Source organism: Garra rufa, chromosome 15 (assembly GCF_049309525.1).
Source record: "Garra rufa chromosome 15, GarRuf1.0, whole genome shotgun sequence".
NCBI classification, from domain to species: Eukaryota; Metazoa; Chordata; class Actinopteri; order Cypriniformes; family Cyprinidae; genus Garra; species Garra rufa.
This window is the reverse complement of record NC_133375.1, coordinates 44610046-44630569: the sequence shown is the minus strand read 5'-3', so window position 1 is coordinate 44630569 and position 20524 is coordinate 44610046. Positions and strand designations below refer to the sequence as shown.

Here is a 20524-nt window from a genome sequence, read left to right as displayed (position 1 = left end):
AAATGATTCGCAAACCCCCGCCGAAGCCACGAACTGAATCGAATGATTTGCGAACCCCCGCCGAAGTCACAAACTGAATCAAATGATTCGCAAACCTATGCCGAAGTCATGAACTGAATCAAATGATTCGCAAACCTATGCCGAAGTCACAAACTGAATCAAATGATTCGCAAACCTATGCCGAAGTCACAAACTGAATCAAATGATTCGCAAACCCCCGCCGAAGTCACAAACTGAATCAAATGATTCGCAAACCTATGCCGAAGTCATGAACTGAATCAAATGATTCGCAAACCTATGCCGAAGTCATGAACTGAATCAAATGATTCGCAAACCTCTGCCGAAGTCATGAACTGAATCAAATGATTTGCAAACCTCCGCCGAAGTCGCAAACTGAATCAAATGATTCGCGAACCATCATTTGAGATCAGGAGCTCGGAGCGCAGATTGTAATTTAGTTTAAGAAATTACATGCAATGTCAAAATTCGAAAATGGATGGCTCTTTGATCTGGTTTTTGCTAGTGAATCGCTTGAACTGATCATTCGGAGCGGTTCCAGCGTAAATGACTCAATCAATTTATTCGGTTTGTCTGTTCCTCCACTTTAAGCAGCTTGTAGGAACCCTGGGTTTTATGCTTACATAAATTCTCGTACCAGGTGTTCTGGGAACTTTAGGAGCTCTGTCTGTTGCTGTATAGGAACAGTCAGCACTGGACATCACACACAGATTCTTTTGATTCTCACAACCCTTCAGCTCTTTCTGAGTCACCGTCAGCTCTGGAAAACAGTCTCATTAATGCATTCATTCACACATTTCATATATTATCACACTCATGTGTGTCAACAACAGAATTCTACCTTGAACGTGGAATAAGCGCTTTACGTTTCCCAAAGCACCTGTAAATCAAACATAATCAGCAGATTCAAATCTGAGAAGCATTTATGAGGAGATATAGATGTACACTGAATTTGTTGTACAAACAATTTTCAGCAAGTAAATTTCACCATGAATTAGAAAAAACAGCAAGTAAAACACTGAATTAAACATGAAATTCTGAAGCAGAAACACTGAAAGAGTATTTTCTAGGGAAGCACGCTTTCGCCACAGGATAAAGAAATAAAAAACATCAGTGCAACCTTACATTATGCAATTCTAATTTTGTTTCTCTCAATTCAGATTTTTTTTTTTTTTTTTGCCCAAACATAAACTGGTAATTCAGAGAAAACTTGAGATTTCTAGACTCAGAATTCAAAAGAAAAACAAAGAAAAACTGAAAAAAAGTCCATTATTGTAAGATTGAAACTGAGAGTCGAGAGATATAAACTCTGAATTATGGAAATAAACTGAGAATTGAGAGATATAAACTCTGAATTACGGAAATAAACTCAGAATTGAGAGATATAAACTCAGAATTGAGAAATAAAAACTGAACTGAGAAATATAAACTCAGAATTTAGAGATATATATTCTGAAGTAAGAGATATAAACTAAGAATTACGGAAATAAACTCAGAATTGAGAGACATAAACTCAAGTAAGAGATATAAACTCAGAATATAGAGATATAAACTATAATTATGGAAATAAACTCAGAATTGAGAAAAAAGTCAGAATTACAGAAATAAACTCAGAATTGAGGGATATAAACTCTGAATTAAGAGATATAAACTCACAATTGAAAGATTGTATAAACTCAGAATTACGGAAATAAACTAAGAATTGAGAAAAAAAACTGAACTGAGAGATATAAACTCAGAATTAAGAAATAAAAACTGTACTGAGAGATATAAACTTAATTATGGAAATAAACTAAGAATTGAGAAAAGAAAAACTAAAAATTACGGAAAAAAACTCAGAATTGAGATAAAAAACCTAAAGATTACGGAAATAAACTCAGAATTGAGAGACATAAACTCAAGTAAGAGATATAAACTCAGAATTTAGAGATATAAACTGAGAATTACAGAAATAAACTCAGAATTGATAAATAAAAACTGAACTGAGAGATATAAACTCAATTATGAAAATAAACTCAGAATTGAGACACAAACTCGCAAGTAAGAGATATAAACTCAGAATTAAAAAAAAAAATCAGAATTACAGAAATAAACTCAGAATTGATAAATATTAACTGAAGTAAGAGAAATAAACTCACAATTATGGATATAAACTTAACATTTAAAGATATTGTATAAACTCAGAATTATGGAAATAAACTCAGAATTGAGAGATAAAATCTGAATTGAGAGATATAACTCAGAATTACGACAGTAAACTCAGAATTGAGACATAAAATCAGAATTGAGAGATATAAACTCTGAAGTAAGAGAAATAAACTCTAAATTGAGAAAAAAAAAATGAACAGAGATATAAACTCAGAATTTAGAGACATGAACTCAGAATTTAGAGGTATAAAATAAGAATTATGGAAATAAACTCAGAATTAAGAAAAAAGTCAGAATTACAGAAATAAACTCAGAATTGAGAGATAAAATCTGAATTGAGAGATATAACTCAGAATTGAGAGATATAAACTATGAATTACGACAGTAAACTCAGAATTGAGACATAAAATCAGAATTGAGAGATATAAACTCTGAAGTAAGAGAAATAAACTCAGAATTGAGAGATATAAACTCTGAAATAAGAGATATAAACTCAGAATTGACAAATAAAAACTGAACTGAGAGATATAAACTCAGAATTGAGAAAAAAAAATTAACAGAGATATAAACTCAGAATTTAGAGGTATAAACTAAGAATTACGGAAATAAACTCAGAATTGAGAAAAAAAGTCAGAATTACAGAAATAAACTCAGAATTGAGGGATATAAACTCTGAATTAAGAGATATAAAGTCAAAATTATGGCAATAAACTCAGAATTGATAAATATAAACTCTGAAATAAGAGATATAAACTCACAATTATGGATATAAACTTAAAATTGAAAGATATTGTATAAACTCAGATTTACGGAAATAAACTAAGAATTGAGAGATAAAATCTGAATTAAGAGATATAAACTCAGAATTAAGAGATATAAACTCTGAAGAGATATAAATCAGAATTGAGAAATAAAAACTGAACTGAGAGATAAAATCTGAATTGAGATATAAACTCAGAATTGAAAGATGTTGTATAAACGCAGAATTATGAGACATAAACTGAATTACGGAACGAAACTGAGAATTGAGAGATATATAATGAAGAGCTATGAATTCAGAATGGTCAGATAGAAAGTCAGACTTATGAGAAAGCATGAATTGTGAGATAAAGAGTCAGTTACCTTTTTTAGTTTTTATCCCGTGGCGAGGAAAAAAGAAACGATGTTTGACAGTGTAGAGCTGAATGATACTTACAGCAGACGCAGAAGACACAGATGAAGATGCACACAGATCTCCAGCCGTTCATCTTCTCATCTGCAAGGTGAAATAAGGTGAAGAGTGATTTTAAAAGAACCTCAGCAGCTCAAGAAATCCAGGAGTGCAGATCTGTCGCTCTGATAAATCCACGCACGCACACTGATACACATCTATACGCACAAATCAAACATATACACACATGGCATAACCAGAGTAAAATCCCTCAGAGTCGGTGTGGAGCACATGCTGCTTGAACCTCAGTGGTTTTCTCTCTCAGGGTTTCTCAATGTGAAGCTCAGGTTTAGAAGAAGAGCGATAACATCAGAGTGATACGGCAGAAAAACACTTCCTTTGACACTTTCCTCTTCTTTCTCTTGTGGCTGAACACAACACAACTTAACAACTCAACAGCATACGTCTATTATCTGTCATCTCATCTGTGTGTGAAAAAGGCACAGAAATAAAACCTTTCTCCTTTTGTTGTCGTGAGAAACATAACTTAGTTAAATGATCCTGTTTGACCAATGCAAAAGAATAAATTCCGGGAGAAAATGTGAAGATTTGGACATTTTAAACACTCTTATTTTCTAAGGAACTGCTGATGAACAAGATATGAATGTACGTCACACAAGTTGCAACACCTTTTAAAAAGCCCCATCAGTCAGGTGATAATAGTAACACACTTTAAAGCTGTTGAAATAATATATGCATGGATTCAAATTAATCTCAACACTCGAATAGTGTTCGGTCACAATCAACACAAACTTCACACTCAGCAATTTGAGTTTCACTTCTAAACTTGCAATAACATGAGAATCAATCAATAAATCAGTCAAGAGTGAAGGAGATTCAAAGGAATCATGCAGATGATAAAAATCAAGCTCATTTGTCCATGTTCACTATATTCATACCAATAAAGTGCACAAATCACATTACTGAAAACATCACTTTCTGCTCTGAATCAGGTCAAAATGTTGATCACATTTGTGACCCTGGACCACAAAACCAGTCTTAAGTCGCTGGGGTATATTTGTAGCAATAGCCAAATATACATTTGTATGGGTCAAAATTATTAATTTTTCTTTTATGCCAAAAATCATTAGGAAATTAAGTAAAGATCATGTTCCATTAAGATTTTTTGTAAAATTCCTACTGTAAATATATCAAAATGTAATTTTTGATTAGTTATATGCATAGTTAAGAACATAATTTGGACAACTTTAAAGGTGATTTTCTCAGCATTTTGATTTTTTGCACCCTCAGATTCCAGATTTTCAAATAGATGTATCTCGGCCAAATATTTTCCTATCCTAACAAACCATACATCAATAGAAAGCTTATTTATTGAGCTTTCATATGTTGTATACATCTCAGTTTTGTAAAATTTAACCTTATGACTGGTTTTGTGGTCCAGGGTCACATTTAGTTTTATTTTTATATATTTATATCTAATTTTTTGTTGCATGACTTTGTTTTACATTTTATACATTTATATTTTGTGTTTTATATATATTATTTTTTTTTTGCATGATTATTTTTTAATTAATGAAAATAACCCTGGTCTGGAGCACAAATGCTTTATTATTTCTTAAAATATGAATTGTATAATTGTGATTGTAAAATTGTCCCAAACATCACTTTCTGCTCTGAATTAGGTCAAAATGTTGCATCTGATCACTTTTAGCTTTTTATATTTATCTAAAAAATTTTTTTGCATGACTTTGTTTTATATTTTATACATTTGTATTTTATGTTTTATATATATATTATTCTTTTTTTTTTTTTTTGCATGATTTTATTTTAATTAATGAAAATAACCCTGGTCTGGAGCACAAATGCTTTATTATTTCTTAAAATATGAATTGTATAATTGTGAATTTATATTTGTCCCAAACATCACTTTCTGCTCTAAATCAGGTCAAAATGTTGCATCTGATCACTTTTAGCTTTTTATATTTATCTAAAAAAATGTTGCATGACTTTGTTTTATATTTTATACATTTATATTTTATGTTTTATATATATTATTCATTTATTTTTTGCATGCTTTTATTTTAATTAATGAAAATAACCCTGGTCTGGAGCACAAATGCTTTATTATTTCTTAAAATATGAATTGTATAATTGTGATTGTATATTTGTCCCAAACATCACTTTCTGCTCTAAATCAGGTCAAAATGTTGCATCTGATCACTTTTAGCTTTTTATATTTATCTAAAAAAAAATTTGCATGACTTTGTTTTATATTTTATACATTTATATTTTATATATATTATTCATTTATTTTTTGCATGATTTTTTTTTAAATTAATGAAAATAACCCTGGTCTGGAGCACAAATGCTTTATTATTTCTTAAAATATGAATTGAATTGTATAATTTTGATTTCCCAAACATCACTTTGTTGCATCTGATTACTTAAAACTGATCACTTATACAGTTCTTGTTAATATTTAGATTTAAAATGGGCAAAATCACAATAAAATGACTACAACTTTAACTAAAGTTAAAATGATAACACAAAATATGAAAACAAAAACAGATTAAAAATATTAAAGTAAAAATGTGTGTTTTAGATCCAGGGTTATTATCATTAATTAAAACTAAAATCATGAAAAATTGTCGGTGAAAATATATTTGTAAAAAAAATATTTCAGCTTTTTGCCATAGCATCATTTCTCTTTACTTTATATTTATTTATTTATTTATTTAAGTTGTAAGTATTTTAGGAAATCAAGGATGCTTCGATATAGTTTTTATTGATTTTTATTTCAATTTCAGTCATAGTTGTTTTTGAAACTGGGAAATGATTCTTTGGCAAAAAGCTTTTTAAAAAAATATATATATTAATATTACAAAAATTATATTAATTATATTAAATTAAATATTAAATTATTATTTTTTTAATTATGATTAATGTTTTTAATAACCCTGGGTCTGGAGCACAATTTGTTTTATTTATTTTTTGCATGATTTTGTTTTAATTAATGAAAATAACCCTGGTCTGGAGCACAAATGCTTTATTATTTCTTAAAGTATGAATTGAATTGTATAATTGTGATTTCCCAAACATCACTTTCTGCTCTGAATCAGGTCACAATGTTGCAACTGATCACTTATACAGTTTTTGTTAATATTTAGATTTAAAACGGGCAATATCACAATAAACTAATTAACTAAAGTTAAAATGATAACACGAAATATGAAAACAAAAACAGATTAAAAATATTAAAGTAAAATGTGTGCTCCAGATACAGGGTTATTATCATTTATTAACTAATTTAACTAAAATGATGAAAAAGTGTTGCTTAAAATAATATTTCAGCTTTTTGTCAAATCATCATTTCTTAGTTTCAACTAAAATTAAAATAAAAATGAATAAAAGCAATTATACATCATTGATGTCCTAAAATAATGAATAAAAGCTATATGTCAGTATAGCTTTTATACATTTTTATTTGAGTTTTAGTTATTTTCATACATCAAGATGCAACATTTATATGTACTATGTGTATGTATATATATATATATATATATATATATATATATATATATATATATATATATATCAACGTATTTTCTTGTGATTTTGCCATTAGCCATAGTCTTTTATATGCTTATATAGTTATTTTTTAATTCATTTTTATTTGAGTTTTAGTTATTTTACTACATTAAAATTAAATGAAATAATTAAATCAGTTAACAATTTTTTTTTTTATATTTGCATTTTTTAAACTAATTTTTATAATGTATCAGTTTTTGTTCTTAATGCCATTATAGTACTAATGTTTATTTCAAAATAATTTTTTGTTCAATTTCACTTTCAAGTGTTAGTTAATCAATAATGCTTCTTAAATATGTCAGTATATCTTTTATTAATTTTATTTTAGTTTTAGCTTTTGTTATTTTCATAGATCCAATTATGAATAAAAACAAGAAATGTTGCCTTGGCAAATGGCAACCATTAAAAATAAAATAAAATGATATATATTTATATATATTATAATTATTATAGTTTTTGTTTTTATATTTTATGTTTTCATTTTAGTAATTTTAGCAATAAATAAATTCTATATATATATTTTTTTTTTCCATGATTTTATTTTAATTAATGATAATAACCTCAAAAATGTGTCTATATTGTTTTTATTTTTTATTTAAATTTAATTATTTTTTTAATGGAATGAAACTGAAAAATGAAGCTTTGGCAAAAAAAAAAATTGTTATTAATTTGAATTTAGTGTTTGTTTTTATATTTTATCTTTTCATTTTGATTTTAATATTTTTAGCAATAAATAAATACTATATATATATATATATATATACATATATATTTTTATTTATTTATTTATTATCTCATGATCTTATTTTAATTAATGCTAATAACCCTGAAAGAAACTAACCTAGTAAACCTAGTAAGTATTTAAATAAAGGTGAACGAACGAACGAACGACAGAGACGGATGTGAAGCGCACCTTTTAATACGCGTGTAAAATTCATGTCATATAAAACCAAATTCATTTACACCTAATAATAAATAGAATTCATTTCACAGCTATAACTGAACGATGTCCCCGAGTTTATGAGCCGTTAAAGTGATCTGTCCTGAGAGCCGGAACTCCTGCTTCAAAAGATTCCCAATATATTCGGAATAAAAGACGTCGCAGTAGAGCCAGATCTGAGCCAGAGCTCTCTGGTAGTTAGCGTTGCAGGTGGGCAGCCGTGAGCGTCTGATGGCTCGGTTCAGATCCAGCCAGAGCTCCTCCATGCTGCGAGCGCCACAGTTTCTCTCGCACAACACCCATTTGACTCTCTGATGGAGATGCAGTCCGTGTTTCTCGATGGTCTTGACAAACAGCCGTGAGAAGGAGCGCGTGATCTTCAGCGGTGTGCTTCTGTCTGTGATCACGCACCACGAGCGTCTGAGTCTCTTTGCGTCGCTCTCAGCGGGTTTCCTCTGGTCTGCGGCGTCCGAAGCGTCCGCCGGTTCCTCCAGACGAAGCGTGATGTTCTGCAGATCAGAGGAGGAGATCAGAGGAGCAGGTTTGAGGGGTTTGATGGGTTTGTGAAGGTCAGATGCAGACGGGAACCAGGGTTTGAATTTGGGAAGGACTCTGCTGGGAAACTCCTGCAGGACTCTGTTTGTGAGGAAAACCGCGTCTTTGACCTCCAACAGCGGACGGAAATACACACTCACATCCTGATAACAAACAGGAACAGACGGAATTACTGCCACGTTTGACCACACACAAGAAAGGCTCTTCTGCTCACAGTTATTTGATCAAATTTACAGTCAAAACTGTAAAATGATGACATAATAATATTTGAAAGTACTGATTTATACGTGGATTTGTTGTAAAATGTAATTTATTTCAGTGATGCAATGAATTTTCAGATGGGCTGTTTTATATTTTGTGGAGAACATTTAAAAATAAATAAATAAAAGAAAGTCATTAATACTTTTATGCATCAAGGATGCATTAAATTGATCAAAAGTGACATTAAAGACATTTATAATATTACAAGAAATTTCTATTTCAAATAAATGCTGTTGTTTTGAACTTGTTTTGAAAAGTAAATATTATTATAATTATAAAATATAATTAATAACAATAATTGTAATAAATTAGAATGATTAAAATAATATCAATTAACTATTTTAAAACAAATTATTTTTGATAATGCTGAATACAAATATAAAAATGACTAAAAAAGTAATAATATACAATAAATAATACTAATAAAAACTAATACCGATAATAAAAAATAACTATAGCATTTAATTGCTTTCTATTCATCTGCGAATCCTGAAAAAAATAAAAATAAAATTATAAATTATAATAAATAACAATCATAGTTATAAATTACAACAATTTTAAATAGTATCAATTTATTATTTTTAATTAATTATTTTTTAAAATCCTAAATAAAAATCGAAAAATTGCTAAAAAAAGTAATACTATAAAAACTCATACTGATAATAAAAAAGTATAACTAGTAAATAAATAAATAAATATAGCATTTAATTGTTAAAATTGCAGGTTTGCTCTGCTTGTTTTTAGGGCTGCATGACTTAGCCAAAGGTTTGTGGTCATACAAATGATAAATTATATTAAATAATAATAGTAATACATTACAATAATTATTAAAATAGTGTCAATTAATTTGTTTATTCATTATTTTATTATAAAAATTGTCCTAATCCTAAATAAAGCTATAAAAACGACAAAAAAGTAATAATATAAATTAAATATTACTAATAAAAACTAGTACTAATAAAAATAATATATATATATACATTATTATTTGGCTTTCTATTCATCTGTGAAAATAATTATAGTAGTAAAATTACAAAAATTGTTAAATGGTATCAATGAATTGCTTTAAAATTAATTATCTTAATATTATTGTTTTATTATTTCTCTAATCCTAAATAAAAATTGATAAAAAATGTAATAAATTTCAGAAAAATTTAAGGTTTGCTTTTTTTAGGGCTGCATGATTTGGCCAAATGTGTGTGGTTATACAGATTATAAATTATATTAAATAATAATAGTAGTCCAATAATTTTAAATTGTATCCAGTAATTACTTTAAAATTTATTTTAATATTATTGTATTATTATTATTATTTCCTCAATTAAAAATAAAAATATAGAAAATGCTACAAAAACATGTATATATATGTGTGTGTATGTATGTATGTACATATATATTAATTATAAATGTATTTTTTTTAAATAATAATAGTAATTATAATATTAAAATACTATCAATGAATTATTTTTTAATTAATTATTTCCCTAACCCTAAATAAAACTATAAAAATAACATAAAATAGATCTGACTAATAAAAACTAACACTAATAATAAAAATGACTAAAAAATAAAGAAATACACTATTTAAGTTAAGGCTGCACAATTTGACTATCAATTATTATTTAGCTTTCTATTTATTTGTGAATACTGAAAAATACAGTGCATGTCAGTTTCCACAAAAATATTGGGCAGCACAACTGTTTTCAACTTTAATAATAATCAGAAATGTTTGTGAAGACTGCAGTAATGATGCTGAAAATTCAGCAGCGCATCACAGAAATAAATTTCATTTTAACAGATATTCACATAGAAAGCAGACATTTTATATTGTAATAATATTTAACATTTTACCGTATTTTAATTAAATAAATAGAATAAAAATACACAAAATAAAACATTTCTTGAAATATCTTAATGTCAACATTTTAGCAAATAACCCATGTAACGTTACACTACAGACAAAATATACTAGAAATGTATGCACTGTTGTAGGAAACGTTCAAATAAAAGTATAAATAGATAGTGTTGAGTATTGCCAGTTTTTGTTTTGTTTACACAGTGGAGACACAAACACAAACAAACACATTACATTCAAAATAAATATATTATAACAAATGATAGTGTGGAATTAAGCCAAATTATTTAATCAAAACTTTAAATATTAAACTAACTGACATTACACTTTATATCATAATATGAGAAGCTAAAAAGATCGCTATGTTTATGTACAGACGCAGCAATGACGCTAAACTGGTTTAACGTTACCTGCGGGTTTGTCAAACGATCATCACATTTACAATCAGCTCCTGTGTTACTCACCTTCACATCCTGTGACATATTTCATCATCTTTATAAACATGTTATCGACTTTTGTGGTCGTGTAAACGGTAAACATGCTGCATGCTAACTGCAGCTAACGCGCTCTGGACCGACAGGCGGCGCTGTGACGTCACGCAACCACTTACGCAGCTGACGAGCGGAAGAAGGCGCCCGTCGCCGGAAGTGTCGTGTTCACAGAAACACTCATCAGCATTTCACTTCCAAGCGTTTAGAATCAAACGTGTACATTTTTAAAGGCGAATTAAACCGAAGAGAATCAGAAGATATGGCGCATTTAACGACAAATCCAGCGGATAAAGAACGGTCAGTTTGATGGACACTTACTTTATAGATTTGATTACAGCTGTCTAACAGTTTTACTGCAAAACTCGACGAGTACTGTGTAAATACTATAGTAAAAGATTAGTGCCTGTTTTCATAAATGTATAATATTTACTTTTTAAAGTTGTATATTGAAATTCATATATTTGTAATTATATTTATATAATTAAATGTTTATATTCAATGTGTGTGTGTGTGTGTGTGTGTGTGTGTGTGTGTGTGTGTGTGTGTGTGTGTGTGTGTGTATGTATGTGTATATATATATATATATATATATATGTATGTGTATATATATATATATATATATATATATATATATATATATTTTTTTTTTTTTTAACGTATTCGTATAATTAAAAAAATAACGTATAATTAAAAAAATAACGTATAATTATTTTTTAAAACCTATTCAATATCTATTTATATATCATATAGAAACATATATTTTTAATTTATAAATAGAACATTTTAAACAATATTTTTTATATATATATTTGCATTTTATATATGTATTTTATATTAAAATGTTTGTTTTTATTAATATTTATATATTCAAAACTTACATTCAATATGTATTAATATATTTAAATATATATTTAAATAATTAAAAATGCATAAGTATTTATGTAAATGTTTTTATCATATTTATATGTTTAAACGTTTAATTATATTTATAAATTTAAATGTTTACATTTAATATGCATTTGTTTATTGAATATAAGATACTTTTTAATTATTTTTATATATAATATTTATGTTTTAAAGTATTTTTATATATATTATTTTTACTAATATTTATATATTTTTAAAACTTATTCAATATCTATTTATATATCATATAGAAACATATATTTTTAATTTATAAATAGAACATTTTAAACAATATTTTTATATATGTATTTGTATTTTATATATGTATTTTTAAAAGTATTTTATATTAAAATGTTTGTTTTTATTAATATTTATATATTTCAAAATTTACATTCAATATATTAATATTTAAATATATTTAAATTAAAAATGCATAAGTATTTTATATGTAAATGTTTTTTATCATATTTATATATTTGAACGTTTAATTATATTTATATATTTAAATGTTTACATTTAATATGTATTTATGTTTTAAAGTATTTTTATATATATTGTTTTTAGTAATTTATTTTTTTTAAACGTATTCAATATCTATTTATATATCATATAGAAACATATATTTTTAATTTATAAATAGAACATTTTAAACAATATTTTTATATATATATATTTGTATCTTATATATGTATTTTTAAAGTATTTTATATTAAAATATGTTTGTTTTATTAATATTTAATTTTATTTTTTTATTATTTATATATATAAAATTAAGTGTTTTATATTTATATATATTTTTTATTATATTTATACATTTAAATATTAAAATTCAATACAATTATATATCAAAATATATTTAAATATTTTTTTTCCCCCTCCAGTTATTTGTGCATCTATCCAGCCTACATCAACAGTAAAAAGACATTAGCAGAAGGCAGACGAATTCCTGCAGAGAAGGTGAGTGTTTCTGTAGGTGTTGTTCATAATCTTTGTAGAGTTTTAGTGTATTTGTGTGTGTTTTAATGTGTGTACGATGTGTTTGTTCAGGCCGTGGAGAACCCGTCGTGTGCCGAGATCCGGGACGTTCTCTCCGCCGCTGGACTCAATGTTCTGGTGGAGGTGGGATCATGGCTTTATACATCTGCTGATTCCTGTATTTAGTGTCCGTGTGAAATCCTGACATCTTTTCCCTCTCACAGAACAAGATGTATCCGCGCGAATGGAACAGAGACGTTCAGTTCAGAGGAAGAGTGCGGATTCAGCTCAAACTCGAGGATGGAAGTTTGTGCCAAGAGAAGTTCGGATCTAGTACGTTATGCATTTGATGCATTGAATAAATAATTTTCAAATGGGGCTGCAAGATTTGGGGGAAATCTAGGTTGTAAAAAAAAATCTGGGTGCAAATTTTCTGATAAAAACAGTGACTAGAATAGAGGGTTTGCACTTACATCACAGTTTGATCAGTTATCCGGATGCACGGCCATATTGGAGATACTCAGATGTAAACAACAGCATGGATTGCAGGGTTAATGTTCTACTAATACATTGTTCTGCTAATTTATGGCTTTGTGAACCACAGAAAAAAGAGTGGAAGCTGCTAAATCATATAGAGAAGGAAAGGGCACAATATTTTGACACATACAAGCAGTATTCATTAAGATATTAACATAGTATTTCACTTACCTGACCAGAAATGATCAGAACAAACATGACGCCTTTTGTTCCTCAGACCTTTTTTGTTCCCTTTTTGCAAACTTCTTCTTGATTTTGTGCTCAATGTTTTTTTCCTTTCCAACCGATTAGTACAGCCCCAAAACATGTCATTAATTGACCATTTTCACCAGCAATAATCAGCAAAATATTCAAGTTTCATTCGGTTCAGTGGCATTGTTTACATTCTGTGCCGCTAATATGGCCGATTGAAGACGCATTGGGAAAATACTCTTAAAAAGAGAAATTCCAGGTTTGAGGTACTTGGTCTGCCGTAATAAAAATGATCAATTAAATTATAACAATTGTAAATGATAATTTGAAATAATAGAAAATAATTAAAATATATTTTAATAAATTGTATTACTTTAATCCTAAATGAAAATGTAGTTAAATTAAGTTAATGAATTAAAAAAATATATTCCTCTGTAAAATAAATAGTACTTAAGAAAAATTCCAGGTTTGCTCTGCAAATTAAATAATTTTAAAATTATATTTTAATATTACTACCCTAACCCTGGACAAAAATACAAAAGTTACTAAATTAAAAATGTATATATACACTATTTTTTTTTTTTAAAGAAGTCTCTTATGCTCATCAGTGCTGCATTTATTTGATCAAAAATACAGTAAACAAATGTAATATTGCAAAATGTTATTACAATATAAAATAATTTGTTTTATTTTTATATACTTTAAAATATCATTTATTTCTGTGATGCAAAGCTGAATTTTCACAAAGTTATTCTAGTCTTTAGTGTCACACGATCCTTCAGAAATCGTTCTAATATGCTGATTTATTACTTTTATTATCATCGTTGGAAACGGCTGCCAAATACTTTTTTTGAAAGCTGTGATTCTTTTTTCTCAGGATTTTTTGATGAATAACAAGTTAAAACGAACAGCATTTATATAACAATATAAGTATTTAGTATCATTTTTAGTAGTCAATTTAATACATCCTTGCTGAACAAAAGTATTAATTTCTTTCAAAACAGAAAGAATAAAAATGTACTGACCCCCAAAGTTTTGAACAGTAGTGTATATTGTTAGAAAACCTTTCTATTCTAAATAAATGCTGTTCTTTTTAACTTTTTATTCATTAAGAAATCCTGAAAACAGTTTCCAAAAAAATACACTGTTTTCAACATTGATAATAAATCAGTCTATTAGAACGGTTTCTGAAGGATCATGTGACACTGAAGACTGCAGTAATGATGCTGAAAATTCAGCTTTGCATCACAGAAATAAATTACATTTTATAATATATCCACATAGAAAGCAGTTATTTTAAATTTAAATAATATTTCACAATATTACAGTTTTTTTCTGTATTTTTTAATCAAATAAATAAAGCCTTGATGAGCAGAGGAAATGTCTTTGAAAACTACTAAAAATCGACTTTTGAGTGGCTATGTATCTTTTTTTAAAATGTTTAAAAAAAAAAAAATTCAAGTACACTGCTGCTCAAAAGTTTGGGATCACTAAGATTTTTAAAGAGTCTCTTATGCCCATCAAGGCTGCATTTATTTGATCAAAAATACAGAAAAAAACTAATATTGTGTAATATTATTTCAAATTTAAAATAACAGTTTTCTACGTGAATATATTTTAAAATGTAATGTATTCCTTTGATACAAAGCTGAATTTTCAGCATCATTACTGCAGTCTTCAGTGTCACATGATTAAACCCTAATATGCAACCATGTTTTAAAATGTTGTTACCACTTAGATAAAACATTGTGAGACACACACACTGTGGAGTATAAAGAATGGTAATGACATCAGTCTTGTCTTTGCCTTTAGGAAAAGATGTGATGTTTTACGTGGCGGAGATGATCCCCAAACTGAAGAGCAGAACGCAGAAGAGCGGCGGAGCCGAGTCCGGATCGCAGCAGGGAGAAGGAGGAAAGAAAGGGAAGAAGAAGAAGAAGTAATTAACAGAAGATCGTTTGTTTGCACGCCCTGCTTTGGTTCCCATTTCTGATTTTTGTTGGACTCTAGATGTTTGAGCATCTCTTATGTTTTCATTACACCTGATAAGACTTTCATTTAGTTTTTTTAATATTGGCTGAGCTCTGACACAACAGTGAGCGAAGGTGTTTGTGTTAATTATTGTTGATGGATTGCGTTTAAACGAGCGCTGACAGAGCTCGAAATACATCGTCTTTCAGCACGTCTCAGTTTTTCTAGATGCGTTTGTCCCGCCGCGGCGGATCAGTGTTTTGACACGGCCGTAACAGGCTGCGAAATGCCAGCGCTCGTGTCCTTCAGCGCACCTGTTCGCACGGGGAATATTTCCATCTGTCTGAATGTGTGAAATAAAGAGAATGGAACAGCGGTCTGTGACATGTGTGTTTATTGAGCTGGACTCATCTGTGTTAGTTCGCCGTTGGGTTCGCCCCACGATTGTCGCCAAAATTCTTCAGATGTTTGGTCCGGTTCTCCAGCCTTATGAGCCACTCGTCACGCAGCCTGAAATCACACCAGAAACGCATTACTGTGGAGTTCATGCATGTCAATCAAGGCCTTAAGGTTTCGCTTTTAAGCATAAAAGTAAGACGTCTCTTCTGCTCACCAATGCATTTGCTTGATCAAAAATACTGTAAAAATTTGAAATATTTTTAGGATTTAAAATAACTGTTTTCTGTGTGAATATCTGTTAAAATGTAATTTATTTCTGTGATGCGCAGCTGGATTTTCAGCATCATTACTGCAGTCTTCAGTGTCACATGGTCCTTCAGAAATCATTCTGATATGCTCATTTATTATCAGTGTTGAAAACCGGTTATGTTTTATTTTTCAGGATTCACAGGTAAATGGAAAGTTCAAAAGAACAGCATTTATTTGAAATAAAAATCTTTTGTAACATTATAAATGTCTTTAATGCATCCTTAATGAATAAAACTATTAATTTGGTGCTTTTTTTTCTTTTTAAATAGTACTAACCCTACAGTTTCCACATAAATATTGTAAATATGTAGTAAAATATCATAAATAAAAAGTGTTTTCAATTCATTTCAATTGATAATAATCATAAATGTTTGTTGAGCAGCAAATCCGTATATTAGAATGATTTCTGAAGCATCATGTGACACTGAAGACTGCAGTAATGATGCTGAAAATTCAGCTTTGATCACAGAAATAAGTTACATTTTAAAATATTTTCACATAGAAAATTTTTTCAGCTATTTTGAATTAATATTATAGTATTTTTACTGTATTTTTTATCTAATAAAAAGCAGCCTTGGAGAGCAGAAGATCCCTTTTTTCATTAATTCAAAAATACTGTAAAAATGTAAATTATTTTTAGAATTTAAAAAAGCTGTTTTCAATATGAATATCTGTTACTATGTAATTTATTTCTGTGATCAAAGCTGTATTTTCAGCATCATTACTGCAGTCTTCAGTGTCACATGATCCTTCAGAAATCATTCTAATATACTGATTTGCTGCTCAAGAAACATTTCTGATTATTATCAATATTAAAACAGTTATATTCCTAGGCTGCATGTCTTTGATCAAACATGCAGTAAAAAGATGAAATATTTTTAGAGTTTAAAATAACCGCTTTCTATTTGAATATATTTTAAAATGCAATTTATTCCTGTGGAGTAATGATGCTGAAAATCACTTTGAATCAGCTTTGAAATCACAGGAAGAATTACATTTTTAAAACATATTCAAATAGAAAGCAGTTATTTTAAATTCTAAAAATATTTCATCTTTTTACTGCATGTTTGATCAAAGAAATGCAGCCTTGGTGAGCAGAAAATACTTTTTTCATTAATTTAAAAAAAGGAAAAATTGCGTAATATATTAAAATTTAAACTAGCTTGTTTTCTATGTGAATATCTGTCAAAATATAATTTATTTCTGTGTTCAAACCTGAATTTTCAACATCATTACTGCAGTCTTCAGTGTCACATGATCCTTCAGAAACATTTTAACATGACAATTTATTATTAATGTTGAAAACATTAATGCTGCCCGATATTTTTGTGCAAACTGTCATGCATTTTATTTTTTAGCATTCATAGATGAATAGAAAGTTCAAAAGAACAGCATTTATTTGAAACTGAAGTCTTCTGTAACATTATAAATGTCATTGCTGACACTTTTGATCAATTTAATGCGTCCTTGGTGAATGAAAGTATGAATTTTCTCTGTTTTTCTCATTTTTACTCCACACTAATATGAACTGTTTTCAACATTGATAATAATCATAAATGTTTGTTGAGCAGCAAATCAGCATATTAGAATGATTTCTGAAGGATCATGTGACACTGAAGACTGCAGTAATGAGGCTGAAAATTCAGCTGCGCATCACAGAAATAAATTACATTTTAACAGATATTCACACAAAAAACAGCTATTTTAAATCCTAAAAATATTTCATATTTTTACTGTATTTTTTTTTATGCAGCCTTGATAAGCAGAATAGATTTTTTTCAGGGTTCACAGATGAATAGAAAGTTCAAAAGAACAGCAGCAAGTAAATTTAAAAAAAGATCAAAAAGTAGCGTTAATAAATCTCTGAATACCCTGTGACACAAATATAATTGACCGTATGTGAGAAATACGGTTGAAAGTATTTGCACAGCTGCCACTGTCTCAACATGGATTATTGAATTTGAGAGCTATAACGCTGATAATCTTCTGTCCTCAGCAGGACGCGCATATTAAATATCAACTGAGCCGCTGGACTGAGTTACAGTATAATAATATCTATACACATAATAATATGTGCAATAAAACAGAAAAACAAAAAACTGAATTCTGTGTTTTTTAATTGCAATTATACTGGATTTCATGCCTAATATTAAATCCAGCACTTTAATATGTGCAGAACATTAAGAAAACAGCAAAAAAGTGATGCAAGACTTACTTGGTGAGAGCGCTCTTCTTCATCCTCTCTTCTTCAACTTCTGTCATGTGATAGTGGTTGTTGATCTTCTGCTCCCAGAATGACTTGATAAAGAGTTTGTCATGAATGAGAGCAGAACTCATCTCCTGTGAACAGAACAAACCGATCAAACACCTCGGATCCATTGCAAACGTGCATGTTCTGGATATCTCTGTTTACCTGGTTGTGAGGTTCAGATCAGCACACAGTAAGAGTAAGAGTGATCTTCATCATCCAGACGGTGAGTGATGGGTTTAACTGTCCTCGCGGATCATCAGCACCTCTAATGATGTTTCTGAGCTCCTCCTCGGGTTTATTTCGGAAGTGACTTTGCTCTGGTCTCTGTGGCTTTTTCTGTTGGGATGGGCGGCACACATTCACTTCACACACTATCTCTCCTCACGGGCTGCTCGAAGCTTCTGCACTGCAAACAATGCTTTCCTCCTCAGTGTGTTTGTCTTGTTTTCTAGTACAAATATCTAAACATTTTTACATGAGCGTTTTTTTTTTTCATGTTTTAGACATTTTTTTACATTTTTTTTTTCAAAATATATCTTCCCGACTTACACATTTAGGTTATAAAAACATTGTGGAAACATTGTTTTAAAATGTTTATAAAATGAATGTTATCTAAAGGTTTTTTTCTTTAAAAGTCTGAATTTTTTATTATTCTGTAATAATAATAATAATAATAAAAAATGTTCAACTTTCAAAACAATGTTTCAGAACGTTTATAAAACATTGAAATGTTTCTTTTTTTTAATCATGATTAGAATGTTATCTAAATGTTACAAAAACATTTTCACAACGTTCTACTAGTTTGTTTTACCCAAAATATAACATTTAAACTTTTTTTTAAGTATTCTAAGAACATTAAATATGCTTGCATATTATTATAAGAATTATATTAAATATTAATATTATATTCAATATTATTATAACAATAATAAATAATGATGATAATAGTTTAATTTTCTGACACCATGGCCAGATTTGTTATTTTTCATGTTTTAAGCAAAATCACTTTAATTTTTGCATATTTTTCAGAAAACAAGACATATCTTCCCAGCTCACACGTTTTGGTTATAAAACACTGTGGTAAAATTGTTTCGAAATGTTTATAAAACATAAAAAAATCTTGATTACAATTTTATCTAAAGGTTACAAAAACTTTTCTTGTTTCTTTGTTTTTGATTTGTTTCACCCAAAATATAACATTTGAACCTTTAAAAAAAATTCTAAGAACATTATAATCTTGTTTTCCCTTTGAATTAATTTTATTTTTCTGACACCATTGCCAGATATTTTTTCATGTTTTAGGCAAGAACTTGCTTATTTTTCATAATATATCTTCCCATCTTATACATTTAGGTTCTAAAAACATTGTGGAAACATTGTTTCAAAATGTTTATAAATGAATGTTATCTAAAGGTTACAAAAACATTTCTTTAAAAGTCTGAATTGGTTTTTTTTTCTGTGATGGAAAAATGTAACATTTTTAAATTGTAAGATATACACACACACAATTGCAAAAATGGCAAAAGTTCAACTCTCAAAACATTTTGAAACAATGTTTCAAAATGTTTATAAAACATTGAAATGTTTCCTTTTTTTATCCTGATTAGAATGTTATCTAAAGGTTGCAAAAACATTTCTTACAACGTTCTACTATTTTACCCAAAATATAACATTTGAACCTTTAAAAAAACGCATTGTAAGAACATTAAATATGCTTGAATATTATTATGTTAAATAATAATTTTGTTTTCCCTTTTAATTAATTTTAGTTTTCTGACAGCATTGGCAGATATTTTTCTTTCATGTTTTAAGCAGAAACACTTAATTTTAGCTAGTTTTTCAGAAAACAAGACATATCTTCCGAGCCCCAAACATTTTGGTTGTAGTAAAATTGTGGTAAACTTATTTTGAAATGTTTATAAAACACATATACATACACATTTACATATATATATAA

The 20524-nt window shown here is 28.4% G+C and overlaps 3 protein-coding genes across 3 annotated transcripts; 1 reads left to right on the top strand and 2 right to left on the bottom strand.

The window, feature by feature from the left end:
* Positions 1-7840: 7840 nt before the first annotated feature.
* On the bottom strand, positions 7841-11121 carry LOC141287801 (shieldin complex subunit 3-like). The gene is made up of 2 exons (XM_073819926.1): positions 11001-11121; positions 7841-8563 (listed from the first exon to the last, which is right to left on the bottom strand). Exons 1-2 carry the CDS (start codon positions 11016-11018, stop codon positions 7919-7921), a joined length of 663 nt encoding a protein of 220 aa, XP_073676027.1. The 5' UTR covers positions 11019-11121; the 3' UTR covers positions 7841-7918.
* Positions 11122-11183: 62 nt separating this feature from the next.
* LOC141286983 (signal recognition particle 19 kDa protein-like) lies at positions 11184-15983 on the top strand. Its single transcript, XM_073819114.1, has 5 exons — positions 11184-11324; positions 12815-12890; positions 12981-13052; positions 13133-13241; positions 15450-15983. The coding sequence occupies exons 1-5, from the start codon at positions 11287-11289 to the stop codon at positions 15578-15580; spliced, it is 426 nt and encodes a 141-aa protein (XP_073675215.1). The 5' UTR covers positions 11184-11286; the 3' UTR covers positions 15581-15983.
* A 2-nt stretch (positions 15984-15985) lies between these two features.
* Positions 15986-18879, bottom strand: LOC141286984 (protein FAM240B-like). The gene is made up of 3 exons (XM_073819115.1): positions 18730-18879; positions 18532-18656; positions 15986-16118 (listed from the first exon to the last, which is right to left on the bottom strand). The coding sequence occupies exons 2-3, from the start codon at positions 18651-18653 to the stop codon at positions 16025-16027; spliced, it is 216 nt and encodes a 71-aa protein (XP_073675216.1). The 5' UTR covers positions 18654-18656; positions 18730-18879; the 3' UTR covers positions 15986-16024.
* Between the last annotated feature and the right edge of the window lie 1645 nt (positions 18880-20524).